This window comes from Diachasmimorpha longicaudata, chromosome 1 (genome assembly GCF_034640455.1).
Source record: "Diachasmimorpha longicaudata isolate KC_UGA_2023 chromosome 1, iyDiaLong2, whole genome shotgun sequence".
Taxonomy (NCBI): Eukaryota; Metazoa; Arthropoda; class Insecta; order Hymenoptera; family Braconidae; genus Diachasmimorpha; species Diachasmimorpha longicaudata.
Genome location: NC_087225.1, coordinates 845,972 through 863,904, shown reverse-complemented (window position 1 = coordinate 863,904; position 17,933 = coordinate 845,972). Strand labels below are relative to the sequence as shown.

The following is a 17,933-nucleotide window of genomic DNA, read 5'->3' as shown; positions in this document are numbered from 1 at the left end:
AGTTTGTATAATAGTATTTAATAATTAAACGTGTTTTTAAAAGATTAATAATAATTAACTATGTTTAACAAAATTGCACTTTATATTAATCAATATATTGGCTACTGAAATTGACTACTAGGACGTAAATTATTTCTAGTCCATCGAATTGTAGGAATGTTAGGATTATTATTAAATTACCCAGCGGTTTAGCCACTTCGACCACACGAGGAGTACACGATCCATCATATAATGATCACCATCATTATACGATGAGCACACACCATCTTGAACGTATCGGAATTTCTTACCCCCTAAAATGTTAATTTTTTTAATTTTTAACTGTCCATCATTCCCCGCACTATTTCTATATTTGATAACCAATCCATAGCATCATAATTTCATTTTTCCATAATACGTGCAACAGGTAAAAAAAATATATCGATGGTATTTTAATCCCATAACTCGACCAACCTGCAGTATACCATTATATTATCTCCTGATAAACAATCATCACTTACATATCCGTTTGGTTTCCTATCTTTGACCAGAACCAGGTACACCCAGTGCGCTGGTCTCTGATGGTAAACCGACTGGATGGATGGCTATATAAGGGTAAACACCCTGCACTGGTTTATGAGGATTAACCCAGTGGGCCAGTCTCTGAGGGTAGACCCACTGAGGCTGAACTACACCGGTGGGGTATGCCAGCACTGGTGGTGCAGCTACTGGAGTAGAAATTACGGAAGGTCGAACAGGGACTCCCTTAACCTGAGACTGCGTCAAGGGTCTCCTCTGCCTGAACCACATTTTCACCAAATGCTTGAGATTGACCTTGTCCTCCTTATCGAATGCCACAACGGCAATATTCTATCCAACTTGGAAATACTTTTTAGAAAACATTTCCGAGAAAAATCATGTGTCATTTTGAAAGATTATAACAAAAATTTTAACAACCGAACCCACCATTCATCGGACAAATCCCCCATTTCCCGCACAGATTATCGAAATCGTGTTACAACAGAGAAATGTTCTAATACAATAAATCCGATTTTAGAAGAAGCAATTAACCATAAGAAAAATGGTGGTAATTACTTGGAATTATACTATAGGCAATCTTCAAGCCCCTGGTACGAGCTATGTAAAGTACCCAGAGAATGAATTGTCAAGGTCACTGCTGCTATGTTCAGCCCGTGTCGAAAAGTATCTTTTTATGTATTAGTTAACGAAAAGGTATTTTTTGACACTCGCTGAACGTAACATGTCTAACAAAAAGTATAGTTCGGATACACGTGCGATGGGATGTTTTCATTCGTGTGATTGGCAACCCTTAGCTTCGCCTCCACCAACTTCACATTCACTGCCACCCTGTTGCACTTGTACCGAAATATACTATTTTTCATCTTACCAAAACATCTTTTCCATCTTTTTCCAAAACTGCCTCCCACTTCTCTTCATCCAGGTCTAATGTTCCAAGAAATAACTTGATTCAACAACTTGTGATCTTTCATATTTGATACCGAAATTATCAATCGTTCTATTTCAACTGAATGCAATTTGTTTCCACCTAAGTCCTCAACTCTGCAGACTTTATCTACTTTGATATTCCAAAAAATTGATAAGCAGCTTTTTTTAATACGAATTCTTTCCATGTTTATAACATTTTATAAACTGAATGCCCATATTGGTAGTTGCTGATGCGGTATAATCTACAGGATTTCGATGAATAACACCACCAACTATAAATAATCATAATCGTTTTCGTCCAAAGTACAATACCCAAAGCAAAAAAAAGTGTTTCCATTCACACCACAATTTTTTCTTCTAAAATTTTCTATTTGACTTGGCCACCTTTTTCTATTGAGTCCATATAATGTAAGGGTGTGCTATTCTCACTTAAAAATGAGGCTCGTAGTAGGCGGGTAACTCCTGAGAAGAATGAATGACGCGATCAGTGCACAACCATTCAACATCGGCGCAGCACCTGACCCCAGAGTTGCATGGACTCGTGAGAAAATTTCCTTCCAGCCTGATAAATGTTTGGAATTTTCAGATGAACCTCTTGAAGACGTAACTGTGGGGTCTAGCGAACTGCCAGTGTATCTGTTGGATTCTTCTTGAATTAATACGAAGCAAAAAATAGTTTTAATGAATTCATATAATATTTTTCTCTCTGTGTTTACAGACGAGTTTGAAGGACATTTTTATGGAGGAAAATCCCGAGGGGTGTGAGCCATGATGTATATGTTTTGGTTTTAGTGTTTAAACAAAATTGAGTGGATGGGACCTACGATATGTGGGTCACCAGAGGTTCAGAGCGCTATCCACGTGATAAATGTCCATCCTGACGATGAAAACGAGGTAGATTCAGATTGGAGATCGAGGCTGAGAGAAACAGAGTGAAAGCAAACGTGATTCCATCATTAAATCCTGTATTGATTCAACTGGAGCTGTATGTACTCCTTTGAATCTTAATCCAATGTTGAAAGAGTCTTGTTTTTCCAGACTGGAGGGCCCAGGATGAAATGAAGCTTCATTTCATTGTGTAATGTCCAGACGTAAATCTTTCATTCAATCTATATAATCATTAGGCTCATAAATTACGTATCTCAATGTAGTCAATTATATTTTACTAAAATACTTCAAAGAGTTATCAATGATAATTAATTTTTGGGTAATCATCGGGCCATTCGAACGGTTGATCGAGATGCCCTGTCAATCCTCAATCAAACTTGATCCAATCTTCATTGTATTGTCCATTCGCACGTGAGTACATTCCTTACTTACTGAGTGGATGTGTCTTCCACGTGGATTAATAAACGTGGTTAGTAGTTACATAATAAAGTTCGATTTTATTTATTTATTAATTTCATTATTTGAACGGATCCCATACCCGCAATAGTATCGATCATTTCATAAAGATTTTATCTATAAATATATGTGTATTATAAGCAGATATTTATTGTGTATGTTTCGTTGGAAGAAGTGGAATGTTTATTGTGATACATTAGGATTTTTTTTTGTTTCGTTGAGTGTTCCGGGTTAGGGGCAGGAAAAACGCCCAGTCTACCGACGTGTTTGACACCTGTTGTTCCGATGATGTACAGTAGCTGATCCCACCTTAAAGGACTCCGAGGGTTTTGACTTCACACAATAGTCGAAATTTAATAGGTTTTCATTGTCGGGAATTGAGTGGCAAAAAAAGATACGGATTAGTATTGATGCGATTCCGGGGATAATCGAATGGAAAATCAGATCGCTTCATTATTTTTTATGAAATTCGGCCATTGTTTGAAAAGATCTTTCACAATTTGGAATGTTCTTTCTCCAGATTCATTAAAAATCTTTTAATGAGTGCAACTGGAGCTGTTTAACTCATGTATTGGCGGCGATATGGAAGATTAATTCTGTGTGTTCCGAAAGCTTTTCCGTTTAGTTCCAATTACGACTTATTAAAATTGACAATGAAAATTTTGAACGCATGAGTTTTGTTGGAATTTTCATCAATCCTTCGAAATAGAATAATTCGCAGGAAAATTACTATGCCGGGCAGTAGAATCGAGGTGGAAAATGCTAGAATACTGGAATAGATTTTATTCTCACATAAAAATTCCTGTTAATATCATAAATTTTATAATACATTTTGTAATTAATAATATGTAGCTCTGTAAAATTTACGAGGCAGCACTATAACATTTGAAGGTCTATCGTTTTTTATCTGAGTTTGAATGAAAAATTCATAGAAAACCTTTAAAAATCCTCCCCTCCCCCTAAATTTCAAAATTCAACCACCAAATTTAGTAGTGGTGGCGCATGAACTACCGTCATAAACGCCCTGTCGGTAAGGAATTACCACGGAGTACGTGGCATTCAATTCGTCAGACAATTTGCGATTTTTCTACGGCTCCAAGAATATTCTAAAATACATTTTTTTGTTTTTCACATTTTTCTCGGCTCCTGGACTTCCTGGATCAAAAAGCTCCCCCCCTCCCCTCCACAACTTATGACTTATCGACAGGTACGTTCGCCATTGTAGTTTATGTGTCATCACACCGTAAAAATTATTGTGTGATGGCGCAGGGCTAGGATTATTAATATCATTGACTTCCGGATGAATCAGCCCATGCCCAATAATGTCAAATTAGTGTTTAGACATTTTCCAAATATTTTCATTTCACAATTATCATAGGAGATCGCTCAAATGAATATTTTTTCACGAAGCCTGATTTACCGATTATAGTTTCTATAACTGTACCCTAGGAATCATTCCCATCGACAGCACAATTCTTCTTTACCAACATGAGCATTTATATGAGAGCAACTATTGTTTAAGAAATGTTTTAAGAAACAAATCAGTAGAAAAAACTTGATGGATATTTTGGCTTTGCACATAATTGTTGTTATTATGATTAAGAATAAACTATAAAAAATACATTTGTTTGCATAAACAAATATATTTCGTTAGTTATATATCTGTATGGGTCTATGTACATAATAAATAAAATATAGTCAATATATTTGCGGAACAATTTATTGAAGAATTAGACGGTTTATTGAGTATTTATTGATGAGGCCATTGGCGGATTGAACTTTTATTTCTTTCCCTTTTTCGCTTTTTTCTTCTTTGTTGGTACCATATCAACTTCACTGAGAACTTTGTTCGCCTTTTGTTCTTGGGATTCCTCATGAAATGATTTTCTTTTTTTCAGGGGGGGCTCAGAGTCCATAATCCATGGTCTGGGGGTTCTGAATTCTAAATCGAGGTTTTCTCGTTTTCTATCGCTTGTTTCTGAACGTTTGCGGATTTTTAAAAGGAACAGGTTGGGGTTATCAGCGGTATCTATTGATTGTAGAGAGGAGAGTTTATCGGATTTTAACGGGGGTGGCGGGAACGGGGGTGCTGCAATAGCTGGTTGGGGTTCTCGGTCAGTGTGGGGGATGATCATGTCGGGAAGACAGTCACAGGGCGGTTCCCACTCTTCTTTCGGAGCAAATGGGAGACGCTGAAGTCTCAGAACTATTCGATTGTCATTGATGACTATTTCAATCTCTTTGTAGGGAACTCCGCTCTCCACAATTTCAGAAGTTATCTATGCAAATGTGAAATTCCTTGTTTATCAGTTGCCGACTTTTTGCGGCTAAAAATATCAAATTTTTTCGAACGACTGCATTTTTTAAAACCGTTTTTGGTGTTTTATCTACTAAATCAAAGGGTAAAATGATTTCGACATGAGTTATTGTTTAATAATTGTAAATGTATTGAGCCGAATTTTTTCGGACACTTCGAGAGATCAGAAAATGGAAAATAGTTTCTTTGTTTAGGATTTCATGCACTGATTTTACTTTTTAATGAGTAGATAATTATTAATTATAAGAAATTCCAAAAATTCACGTATTCATGAAAAATGTTTAATTTTCTAGATTATTTAATCTCCTATCAGCAAACCTTTGGTTCCTCTTCTTCAAATTCACCGCACTCAATCACTTCTTGATCAAATCCCGTGCATCCGCACGCGGTCTCATCATTGTGAGAGGAATAAATATCAACCGAGGGAAATAAAAAGTGAACCGGATTCATAACGTGGACCAGGAATTATGCAAATTGATATATATTTTCGAATTTTTAACCTAAAGTCAGAGGCATTAATTTTGATGGAATTTCCTACGAACTGATGGTAGTTGTTTAGTTGTTTTGTTTCACGTGTAAATTCGTATAGAAAGATAACCTTGAAATTTTGAAAAATTATTCAGTGAAATAAAATGCAGGAAACCTTACAACTTTCGAGTGAGTAATTACCGTAAACACATCGCGGATAATTCACCTCTCGTTCAATATTATTTCTGTTATCCTGACTTTCTGATGGTGATTTAAAGACGGCTAGGGATTATTATCGTCCACTACTGTTATGATTAACAAAATACCGTCCGTCGGGGGATCAAACAAATTTGTTGTTCGCACTGTTTGCGAATTTATGAATTAATAAAACCATTTCCATTCGCTGCCAGCTTGTGGATGTCCTCAACCATCGACCAAACTTCCCAAGAAGAACTACCACGAAATTGGCGCCGAAGTAATTGGCAATCAGCTATTAATCCGGGTGGAGAAGGACAAGAAAAAAGTGAAAAGCCAGTGGGATCCACCTTGTGATTGTGAAATACCTGAAATAAGACTCTCATCGGACAGTGAAGGGCCAAAGATCATAAATGCTGGAAGCAACAATCAGATTATTTTCCAGATAAATTCAAAATCACATGTGGAGAGCCCTGACCCAACCCTCATATCGGAAATAAAACCTTATGAATTAGGAGATCATCAGGACGAACTTCAGGGTCGCACCATCGTCGTCCATTCGCAGGTAGACGGCGGCGACAGCCAGGAAATTCAGAGGGATCATATCACCGTCGGCAATCAGAACATCTTCATGATGAAGATTAAGAAGAAATCGGATGCCAAGGAACGGAAAAATCGGAATGTTGAGCTGGAAGTTTGTTATCCGATAATACCCGAGAGGGTTTCTACCCCATTCAGTTTACCTCCACCACCCCCTCCTACTCCTCCTCCACCTGTCAATCTTCCGGAAGTAAAGAATGAGGCAAAGGAAACGCCGAAGGCGAAAAAGGGGAAGGGCAAACGGAAATGAACGGATTGATTGGCGGAAAAAGGAAACGTTGAAAAAAGGTGAATTTTCAGGTTAAATTAATTTAATTAAGACTCGGTTGAATGCAACTTTCGTGCAGTTCTGCATAGAGCCCGGCCATTTTTATTTATATGGTAAGATAATTACAACAAATATACAGGCGGTAATGCCTAATGTGGCATTACCGGTAATTGATTTTTCAAGGGGTTCATAGAGCATTATTTTAAAATATTGTTCTTTAAAAATTTTTTCATTACCCTAGTCTTACCGTTAAATGTCTGGAACCCTGGGAATTAAAAAAATTGAATTGAAGTGGTGATCAAGTGTCACTTTGCAATGCACCAGATTAAATGAATTAAATGAATTACAGAAAAGATATGTAATTTTTATTAATTATTTCTCTCCGCATAATATAATAATTTTTGAAGTCCAATAACTTGCCATTTATGTCCTATTCATAAAATATTACTTTCGATGTTTAAATCACTTGATAGTACTTATTTCTCAACAGGATAGAATCTTTTTTAGTTCGTTTTTGTAGTTATTTATTGTTTACATTTGGTAAGCCCGATTGGTAAGCGAGTCAGTGGAATAATAATATTCACCAAGGCGCCTTAAACATGAATATGAATATTCAGTGGCATAATAGAATTCATTTTGATGATATATTCGTCCTGAAGTTAAATAAAATCTTATTTTCTTTCAGGTGAGACACCTTGTCCGGTAAGTGATCTCTAATTTCTTGGGAAAATTGAATTTTATACGTAGAAAACTATGCTAATTGTAATGTACTACCTTAATCAATATTTAATTGTCTGAAAGACCCTTGAATACCTCCTAACTCGGTCCTGAGTGATGATGATGATGTTGTTTGCCTGACTTTTTCGTTTGTTCTACTGAGTTTCTCTTCTCTCAACAGCCAGTCCCGGTTCCTCTCAATTTTCTTTCTCCACGCGTCTAATTATTTATTTATTAATAAATTATCAACATGATTGTATTAATTATAAATTATTTGTAACCAGACACTGAGAAATTTCATTATCACAATTCTAGTACAAGTACTGGGAAATATGTGAACAAATCAAATATTGTCAAGGTAAAGTTTCTGGAAATTTTACCTTGACTTTGATCTTCAACTTTTAAAATTCCCTATGTCATCACGAAGAGAAATATTTAGTAAAATTTACGGAACTTGAGTTCGATTACTGGTTACAAAAGGAACGAAGAAATTTTCCGTGACGGTAACGAAATTTTTAACGAAAAATTTAGTTAAAAATTACCGAACGCTCCAAAAAAAAATTCATAACTGTTCGGTAAAATTTTCCTCCGCTAGATGTCGCTCCGGAATTTCGAAAAAGATACGTAATTGGGATTGAATATTTCCCTCCGCGTATGCTAACACCGTAATTTTTCTTCGTAATTTCTCTCAATAAATTACAAGTTGTTGATCACTCACCATTCAGTTCATCGAATGTGCCGGCTTTACCGTCCCACTCATTCGGTAAAATGTCTTTATTCATGTAAGCGGCGAGCTCTTCACCACCTCCCGTATGTATTCGAAACTAAAAGTAAATAGAGAGATTTACGCAAGATCAGGGATTTTTATACTCCAAAAATTTCTCATTTGTTTCTCTTAAAAATATGAAACTTTCGTAGATTTTACTCTAATTTTAGTGGATCGTTCTGTTTTGTATAAGAATATACTAAATACATCTCAATTGAACCGCTCAATTATCCACTAATCACCATTTTTAATTGTCCTATGAGCGATTTTAATAAGATTTTATAAGAAAATTTCCGATCATTAAATCGACCGTTAAAAGCTATTGAAACAAAGTGTCTCCTGACAAAAATTCTTTCTTTACCTTTTGTATTAGCTTTTCCTTCAGAAGTGGATAGAAAATATTTAGGATATTGCCAATGAAGGCAGGCGCATGAAGATAATAAACTCTATGTAATCTCAGTGGCATACTATCTTGGGCTGCAAGCATTGCTTTTCTCACAATCGATTGTGTCGGACTGCACTTTGCAAAATGAGCAGCAGTCCATCCCTGTATCACATAAATTGACGAGAAAAAAATTAATGACTAAATTACACACATAAACCGAGGAATTAAGTTTAATGGTCTTTCAATTTATCTCTTAAGTGTCAATGTAAACTTGTCTGAATAAGATTCATCTCAAGAATGAAAATTACTGTATCCAAAATTGTTATTGAAAATATCAACAAAAGGATGGAAAATGAATTTAATCAATTAACTGATTGAATTTAATTAATTCCTTTTATTTCTAATAAATGCATTCAATGAATTAATTAGAGTAAAAATGAAATGCATTTAACTAATTCATTGAATGAATCGAATTTCCTCATTTCATTTTCAATAGATTCATTCAATGAATTAATTTTATTTATTTTTTTCTGCAAATACATTTACCTGAAGATCTAAGACCATAACATTGGAGAGGCATGACTCCTCGACTAAACGTGAATCCATTACCATTAGAATACGACGCGTGATTGCTTGGATGGAGAATCTATCAATCGATCTGTCTTTTAGTCGTAAAACAGTCACACGATGGCCTTCGTCAGTTAACGATGGTAAAACAAAGTATTGCCTAATTGCAGGTGGAAAAAGAAAAAAATACATGAGCAATGAAAATTATATTTTTACACTAATGAGGCATAAATTCATGGTCATTATTAGATGATGTGAGTAATTGTTTTTTTTTTTCAGGGCTTTGAAGACTTTTTCTTCAGACAAGTGTTTGCTGTAGATGAAAGCGAATTTCCGGTGAATGAATACTTACACAGCGTCGCAACAATCTTGGATATCATGACCGAGAGGATCACGATTTTCGAAAAATTCGGGTAGAGCTGATCGGGCACTGAAGTAACGCTCTAGAATTAATTTGCAACGCTCGATACTATTTTTACAACCGAATAGGAATTTTTCCAGTCTAGCGTCATCTGAAAAGTTTGAGAGAATTTGAGTAAAAAAATGCGTTTTTTGAAGATCTCAGAGAAATCAAAGATCGGAAGATCTCCGTGGTGAACCCAAAAGATTCTTTGGAAGATTTTCAGAAGACAATTTTTATCTGAAGATATGTTTGGAAGAGCGTTTTCTAAAAATATTTTCCTATGATAAATTCAGAGCGTCTTCAAAAAAAATATTGTCTTCTGAAGATCTTTGAAAGAATCGTAGAAAAAGATGTATCTTTCAGAAATTTTTGAAAGATATTTCCAAACATCGAATTGAATTCCTTTATTATATTATTGATGATACGTTTCATTAAAGAATGCGCCCCCATAAAATTGAATGAAAATTCTAAAGATGAGATTAATCAGATGAACTCATTAGAGGAATCTTGGGTAAGCAGGAAGATCTGCGAAAGGTCTTTCAATAATTCCTCTGAAGAATTCTGAAAGATCGTTGTCAGCCAAGAAAATTTTTTTTGCCCAGAATTTATCTATCACAAATTACAGATGAAATAAATAACTTTAATTTTAAAAAAATTTGAACTTGACCTGATTTAGCTAATAGGTCTTTTGAATTCCTGATTTTTAATTAAACAGAAATTCTGTCAGAAATTTAATTTGTACCAAAAATAAAAATTCCAATGCTGCTACATAGGCTTAATACACTTACCCATGTCTTTTGGTAAATGTGGTTGTTTAGCTAGCCATTCTCGAATCGCCTGGATGTCCTTCTTCCTCATCTCAGGATTTGGCGGTATTTCGTCATCAATCGCCTTCTGCTGCTTGACAGTCGGTGGTAAAAGTGTCATTTCCTGAAATGAAGCCAGACAATATTTTTTTTTTAAACAGAAAACATTTTTTGCTTCCTTACAAGACAAACAAAAAATTCCCTAAAACATTCAGTCCATTTTTCATTAAAAAATATACGTTTATGAAAATAGCTGAGTAGTTGACTCAGAGGTTTAAGGTGCAACATTGACTCGCTATTTATGCCGTTTCCTATATTTGTGTTTGTTCTACACCGTCAACTTTGTTCTCATGAATGAGAATGTACCCCAAAAGGGTTACTAGACGGTGCCTTTGTTTCTCCAATGAGACGGTCTTCACGTTTTTTGTATTTAAAACGAGCTCAGAGTTCAACGATACACAAAATATAAACAAATAAACAAATATGGATCTCTCGAATCTCTTTCAGAGATTTTCAGAAGGTTCTTCCCGATAACTTTTGAAGATTCATTTGAAGATATTTTGAACGAATGGAAAAGATCTCCAGAAGACAATGTCTGCTGCAGATCTACCGAAGATAATTTTACAAAATTAAGAAAATTGTGTTTTCCATCCCTGACATCTGATATCTTTCGAGAATAATCCACCGTAAAATTTGCTAGAAATTGTAGAAACGAAATCAAGGAAATAAACCCCTAATTAAAGTAAATCTCGGATTATCAGCAAGATCTTCCGCAGATCTTTCCATAATTATCTTGAACAATTCTACAACATCTTTCGCAGGCAATAACTTTTCCACGTCAATGACGTAGGGATTAACAATCCAGGGCTCTCACTGTTTGGAATAACAATTAATGAAGTAGTCTTCACCCCCATTAGGAGCTTCCCTAACGCATCCGAATCTTCAAATGAGTACCCAAGTCATTTTCTAAAAATCCCTCGCGAAAATCTGTCAACCAGAGGTGTTTCCACTTACTCACTGGGACATTCGGGACACAATGAGATAGTCATGAATACAAAATTCGTCACAATTATCATAAGCAATCGATATTCGTATTTTCATGACATTTAAATACAAATAAAGAATTATTTTTATTATCTCCAAATGACGTATGAAAGTTACAGTGTTCGTACACCGCGTTTGCTTGCAGCGGGTTATGGCCTAGTATTTTCGATCACCGTAGCTTCGAAACAGGTTTTTACTTGTGCAGTACAAATATGAGCAATATGTGTACAAGAAGAATGTTCTATCTTAGGAAAGCATTCTCACAATCGCCGTCAAGGAACGGATCAATGAAGAAATTCTGTGAATGTACCGGGAAAGGATCCCTCGATTGTCGTAATTAATCGATGTATTTTTGATACGAAGGGGCCTGATGGCCCCTGAGAATCGAACAGAAGGGGAACTGGTTTCCCCCTCGATCACCCAGTTATCAATATCGAAGGCCAAGTGACGAGGGAAACGACTAAATGCAGCGATTTATATGGTTACTCCCTTGATTATCAAATCTTATCAAATTTTTTACGATGCGATTGATTGGTCAATATAACTAACAATAAATTTGGTCAAAGTTAGTTCATTTGTAGATCTACATCAGTATGGATTCGATCTACTCTATTGGTTTGCTGAATTGTAGTTGGGATTTTTCAAAGTCAAAACTTAATAAAATAAATAAATTAAAAATATGGAACCGATTGAGGTTTCATGGGATTTAAAATTTTCTGATTGATAGGGAGAGGTTTAATGACTTCGCATTGACGCAATCAATTTATCGTATCCTTTCTAGATGTTACAGATCTCACGATCGAGACTTTCGATATCATTCACGTGATGAGAGATTGTTGATGCGGAATTAGATTTTTACTCATAGAAAATCTACAAATTCTTATCAGATAATTTTGCCAATTGAGAAAATTCATCCCTCAAAGAGAGGAAAAAAGTATTTATTGTGTTATTGATGTGTGATATTTGTTGTATTATAACATAATATTCTTTATCATATTTAATAAAACTTGCACAGATGAGATCAATAAGATAAAAATCTTCGGAAAAGTAAAATTAAAATATTCAATTTCCCGCTCACTTTAGCGATTTTCATATCTCCATTTTTCATAATCCACAGAATCAATTGACTCAAAAAAATATCAATTGCCTTCAAATATCTCGTTTCGAATTCCCAATAAATCTCTTTTTATTTTTTTTTATAAAAATTCATTCTAAAAACTCAACATCAGCTTCTGATTATCAAAATTACTCGAGAACAGATCACATCGCGCCCCAAAAAATGGTATTCGATCTTAAAAGAACTAAATAAATCCACTATTTAAAAACTAAAAAACACTTTACTCACTTTTGAATGAAAAAACAAAGTCGGAACGGAAATAAAATCGAAACTCTCCTCCACTGTCACTCGAATCGTGTTTATTCCGTCGTTACCAATTGCACACTCTTAAGTCTTGTACCTTCGGAATTTTTCAGCCCGGCGAACGGCGTCGGTTCTGTTTCTTAAACACTACGTTTTTCCCCTACCATATTCCGTAAAACTTGTATTTAATACATACACGTAAAATGCATTAACAACAGACCCAAAGATCATTGTGTGGCCACGCCTCGAGATTATGTGACTTATTCTCCAATTTCAAAAGTTTGTTAACATTTCGGATGATTTCTCGTCGTGTGAGGAATTCTATCGTTTGCTTTTGCCATTTAATTTTTTAAAAATCGAGAGTTTTTCCCGTCGTGTGTCTCAGTCGCGGATAAGTGGGACGATGATCTACGGTTGAATCGTCACGTTCACCATGACACAAACGATTACACTTCACGTTTTTTTTTCGTTTTCCAAATTCTACTATTATCGTAGACACGTACAGTAGCATGAATTATTCTTAATTTTACTTGTATGAACAGAATGTCAAACCGACGCACTTTTCCCGGGGGAACGTCCACCGATGAGACACTTTAACTCTTAGAGTATATTTTGGAAAATTTCGATCGCAAAAAGTCGCCGGTTGGTCGGTGGCTTTGAAATTTTATTGGTCGGTTGTTCTAGTGAGAAAGTATTTCTCACATGTGAAATTGAGTGCAACTTACTTCATTGAACCGTTTCGACACTTTATTAACAATCGAAACATTCGTTGACTCAGCGGGTATGATGTTGGAAGAAATGGTATCTTTGTACTGCAATGATGAATGTGTGTGAGGTCATCAAAACGACGTAATTATTCACGACTTAATGTCTTCGTTAAAAATATACGATGTAAAAAAATACGTCATTTTTTGAAACACAAAAATAATAATTAAATTGAGGAAAAATAACGATTGCGAGTGTAATCGAGTGTTCTGACAATTTTGCGTAGTTTTCGATAATCTTTGAATTGACTAAAAAGGGAGAGGTTCTTCTATTGAATGAAGATACAACAGGACGTACATTCGGGAATTTGAACATGAAATATGAAATATATTCTACCGTCATTGGTCATGAAAAATTGTTCCAAGAATGAGCCTAAAATATTTGAGCTAATGAGCTAAAAAGAATTTTGTTTCAAATTATTGTCTAAGAAAGGTGCTTCGGATTTCTTGAGAAGAATCATCGAAAGATCATTGGAATATCATTCTAGTGATCTAAAATCATTCTTCCAGAAATTTTCGGAAGGCGATATTTTTTCTCAAGACGTTGTGAAGTTTAGTTTAAAAAACGGTCTTAAAGTACTCTCTCCCGAAAATATTTTCAGATGAAAATTGTCTTCCAAAGATCTTCTGATGATTCAGTGGAAAATGAAGTTATGATTGAATGACTTTTCAATTATTCAATCACCTTCACAACAACACTTACAACATCCAAAAATACTCTTGACAAAATCGCGTATTTATTTCTATTCGCGAAAGCCGCTTTAAGCTTCGAAAAAATCTAATAAAATCGATTTCTTAAAAGTATAAAACTGGGTGTTATCCGTGAATTGGGCAAAATAAAAGCCGAAAAATTTGTGATGACGAACTATTTCGATGTCCATTAGATGTGGTAAAGGTTTAGTCAAATAAAAGACCAATGGATCGTGAGTCGATAATTGGTGAAACTATATATCCGTTCATACGAAGGTCCCTAGATATTTTCGTTTTTTCGTTTTAAAAATTTTCTAATTTTTGTACGCACGATGACTTAAGAGAAACTGGGGATAGAAAGTTGAAATTTAGTACAATCAGAAGTCTTACAATAGTAAACGTTGGTATTTTAGATAGACCCAACTGTCTAGGTAATTTCAGACACATTCAATTTATTGAATCAATCCTTTTTATTAAAATGTTGAATATTTTCTTGTAGAAATCCTGGAGCGTTTAATTGCGGTTGTAAGGAGCGATTTGGAACCTTCCAACAATGAAATCTGTAGAAACAAGCCAACTGCTTTTGAATATTTTCCTGTATTCCTGTATTTTCCAACTAATTGCGCGAGTAAAATAAAAAAAAATCATCAATAGTCAGTATTATCTAAATTAAATTTCAGAAAGTATTGACATTTTTTAAAAACATTTCCTTCTAATAAATACTTTTTTGATTTTGTTACGTCTAATCCTGAAAAGTTCAGCTTTAAATTGACTGAACCGGAAATGGCGATTTTCTCATAAGACACTGTGTTAAGTTCTGATTTTTTGGCTTTTTGGCACTAAACATTTAAATTCTCTTGTAAATGACAAAGATCTGTAGCAGTCTCGTCTTGCTGTTCTTCGAAATTCTGACATTTCGTAACATTTTCAATGAAATGTGAAAAATGATGGCCGTCTATGAAAATTAATTTTTTTTTACAGTACAGAATAATTGTAAAGATTATTTTTTTAAATTTCGTTATCACACTCCATGCTGTCTCGTAAAAAATATAAAAATTACCACATTAAATTAGACGAAGTATCGGCCGCAAAAACGAGGAAATTCATAGTAATAACAATTGAATCAACAAATATCAATCTCCTGACGTGTTTCCCAAAACCCCTTCATCACTAAAATGCAAAAAAAATTGACAAATAATTGCAATAAGTGAATCACTGATTCTGCGTCCACCGTGATAATGAATATCATCACCAAACTTCAATCTCATGAAATGATTTCCGAATTAAAAATGATGCAACAATGACCGGTAATTATTTTTATTATCGTGCCACTTAATTTCACATTATCAGCAGCAATGAATTACGGTAACCTGACCCGATTCCCGGATTACGCATTGCAATCTGAATTATCATCAGATTTATTCTGCACGATAAATTCAATTCGTCTTTCTGCATCAGGTGGAACTCGATATGATACGCAATCATTCGGTACTGAGCGCCTTGATGGATTCCTCTCCTTATCGATCGTTTGGACAACTTTTTGAATCGTGGAAACCTGCATTACTACTGTGGATTTACGATTGGATCCTCGTGATTCTGGTGTGCGAGATTTCTGGGTCAAATCTTCTGTCGATGCTAGATTTCCGCAGCAGGTGGACTCCAGCTGCTGATGATTATCTTTTCGGGCCGGTTGAGCCATTACTCTAAAAACAAATCGATTAAAATAATCAGTAGGTAGAAGGGGGGGGGGGGAGATTAGATAATTTTGCTCCGGAGTAACCGGAAGATCCTCAATTTTTATTGATTAAATCTCTTCATTTAAGGGATTTTTTTTGCTTTATTAGAGAAAGTGGAAGGATTCAGTTATATCGGATGAGCCTTCATAATTATTATTATTCGTTAATTATTAACGGATCGAGATAATAGTTAAATGGCCACGTTTGGTCCGCCCAAATCATTCGATCTAATCATTCTATCAAACTATCTCTCGAACCAAATTATCAGTGTATTGAGATTTCTAGTCAATCAACCAGTGATTACAATATAAAAAAATGAAATTTGAAAGAAAAGATGTTTAAAACATCATTAGGAATTACCCAAATGATTTAGTCTCTGATTCAGATGGTTTTGTTCCCGTGTCAATTGTTAGTTTCGGTTCATCCTTCGGCGTAGAAATCTCTCGTTTACTTTCCATCAATTTGTTTCCCAATTTTTGGAGACTCATCTTGCTCCTGATAATTTCATTTTTGAGTCGTTTTTTGATTTTCTCTCTTTTTGCTGAGGGGGGTTTCGTCGTACGCATACAGCCGCCATTTTTTCTTTGCTGCAACCTATAACAGATATTAAATACTGGAAAATTAATAATGCAATTGAGAACAGTTTCGTAAAAATTACTTAACGGCTCAGTTAAAATTATCAACTCTTAAGTAAAGTCATTGAGATGTGCAGATGGTCTTTAGTGACTGGTTTCACAAAATTATTTGGTTATTCCTGAAAAAAGTAGTTTAGCGTGTGGATAATTCTTATTAAAAATGGTAAATTGGACTGAGCAATTGACAGTTGCATAATATTTACTGGAAAAAATTCCCGCCATTTAGAAAAACCTCATTTGCGATTCTGCAGCTCTTCATTTTGTCTCTAATTTAGCATTTGAGATGCAATTATCGCACCTTATGGTGAAAAATTCTTTAAAAAATTCAAATGTTGAGAAGAAAAAGATCATAATCTATTTAATAGAAAATGCTTTAAATTATGTTAATGTTTTCTAATATTTTACCGGATAAAATGCTTGACCTAGCAATAATTCCGTCATTACCAAACGGTTTCAAACATCTCTGACGGATTCAGCATTTCTCTTCGTCAAGTCTGACTCAAAAAAATAATCCATTGCTACAACAGACTTCACTACCCTCGAATCATGTCAACACTTTCCAGCAAAAAAGAAAAGCGAATTTCTCCTCTAATCAAGAAATACAACTACAATCGACTTACCATAACGCGCACGTTGTAAGTGTTGTACTGAACATAAAAAAGCAATTTAAAAATGTAAGCATTAACAGTGGCTCAAACATTTTAAAATATGCAGAAAATTTCACATGACTTTTCCAACCAAAACATATAAACAAAATCTTGCAGCCCGACCGCCGTGAAATTGTCTCCAAAATGGAGGAAAGAAAAAAATCAATTGACAAGAGACAAAAATTCCTCTTTGCACGAAAAAAAATTTGTTTTTCTTTTGAGCCCTCAGAATCAACGATTGAAATTTACAATTTAACCTCGTAGTCTTTAAGTTAAAAAATAATCGTTCTGTTTTACTCAATTTGTCTCTCAATATACGTGTCCGTAAAAATTAGCGAGTGCTTCGTAAATAATACAAAGCGAGTTACGTAATTTTACGGTGCCTTGTGTACCTTTTATTGGACCCGTCCTAATATGTATTCGACCTTTGTTCTCACTCGTGAATTAAGGAACTTTCACGTAAATTTTATTGAACTATTTCTTTCCATGCACCAGCTTACGGATGACCTGAATAGTCCCATCATTTTTCTTCGGATATGTCGGTTAAGGGGATAAATAAATAGGACAGGTAGTTCAGAGAGGTTAACGACAAATTGTGGAATCGATCGTCGGGTGTGCATCCATCGGTAGCTGGGAGTAAGGCCCAGCGGGACATCAAAATTGAATTCAGACCCGAGACCCTGCGGGATGTTCCTTTGAGCGCACATGCTAAAATGTTGATAATAGAACACATAATAATAGAAATAATAATTTTGAGGAGGCTGCGATGAAAACG

At 34.9% G+C, this 17,933-nt stretch overlaps 3 protein-coding genes across 4 annotated transcripts; 1 reads left to right on the top strand and 2 right to left on the bottom strand.

Moving 5' to 3' along the window:
• The first annotated feature begins 5,449 nt into the window (after nt 1-5,449).
• On the top strand, nt 5,450-9,496 carry LOC135160057 (uncharacterized). Its single transcript, XM_064116223.1, has 3 exons — nt 5,450-5,764; nt 5,986-6,658; nt 9,353-9,496. Exons 1-2 carry the CDS (start codon nt 5,740-5,742, stop codon nt 6,618-6,620), a joined length of 660 nt encoding a protein of 219 aa, XP_063972293.1. The 5' UTR covers nt 5,450-5,739; the 3' UTR covers nt 6,621-6,658; nt 9,353-9,496.
• On the bottom strand, nt 6,982-13,477 carry LOC135160049 (alpha-tocopherol transfer protein-like). 2 transcript variants are annotated; one of them, XM_064116210.1, is made up of 7 exons: nt 13,412-13,477; nt 10,265-10,406; nt 9,426-9,585; nt 9,053-9,233; nt 8,483-8,668; nt 8,074-8,179; nt 6,982-7,574 (listed from the first exon to the last, which is right to left on the bottom strand). In XM_064116210.1, the coding sequence occupies exons 2-7, from the start codon at nt 10,401-10,403 to the stop codon at nt 7,414-7,416; spliced, it is 933 nt and encodes a 310-aa protein (XP_063972280.1). In that variant the 5' UTR covers nt 10,404-10,406; nt 13,412-13,477; the 3' UTR covers nt 6,982-7,413. The 2 variants fall into 2 exon arrangements, with proteins under 2 accessions (XP_063972280.1, XP_063972270.1); XM_064116200.1 differs by lacking the exon at nt 13,412-13,477 and adding an exon at nt 12,672-13,320.
• A 1,974-nt stretch (nt 13,478-15,451) lies between these two features.
• On the bottom strand, nt 15,452-17,280 carry LOC135163691 (uncharacterized). Its single transcript, XM_064123372.1, has 3 exons — nt 17,132-17,280; nt 16,237-16,470; nt 15,452-15,843 (listed from the first exon to the last, which is right to left on the bottom strand). Exons 1-3 carry the CDS (start codon nt 17,209-17,211, stop codon nt 15,528-15,530), a joined length of 630 nt encoding a protein of 209 aa, XP_063979442.1. The 5' UTR covers nt 17,212-17,280; the 3' UTR covers nt 15,452-15,527.
• Nucleotides 17,281-17,933: the final 653 nt, after the last annotated feature.

Coding starts and splice junctions, on each gene's coding strand:
- LOC135160057 (XM_064116223.1), top strand. CDS start 5,740: ATGCAGGAAACCTTACAACTTTCGA. Junction 5,765..5,985: donor GGAAACCTTACAACTTTCGA/GTGAGTAATTAC, acceptor ATTCGCTGCCAG/CTTGTGGATGTCCTCAACCA.
- LOC135160049 (XM_064116210.1), bottom strand. CDS start 10,403: ATGACACTTTTACCACCGACTGTCAAGCAGCAGAAGGCGATTGATGAC. Junction 9,234..9,425: donor CAAGATTGTTGCGACGCTGT/GTAAGTATTCAT, acceptor ACCTGCAATTAG/GCAATACTTTGTTTTACCAT. Junction 7,575..8,073: donor CACATTCGATGAACTGAATG/GTGAGTGATCAA, acceptor ATAAATAATTAG/ACGCGTGGAGAAAGAAAATT.
- LOC135163691 (XM_064123372.1), bottom strand. CDS start 17,211: ATGTTTGAGCCACTGTTAATGCTTACATTTTTAAATTGCTTTTTTATG. Junction 16,471..17,131: donor CTTACAACGTGCGCGTTATG/GTAAGTCGATTG, acceptor TATCTGTTATAG/GTTGCAGCAAAGAAAAAATG. Junction 15,844..16,236: donor TCAGAGACTAAATCATTTGG/GTAATTCCTAAT, acceptor ATTTGTTTTTAG/AGTAATGGCTCAACCGGCCC.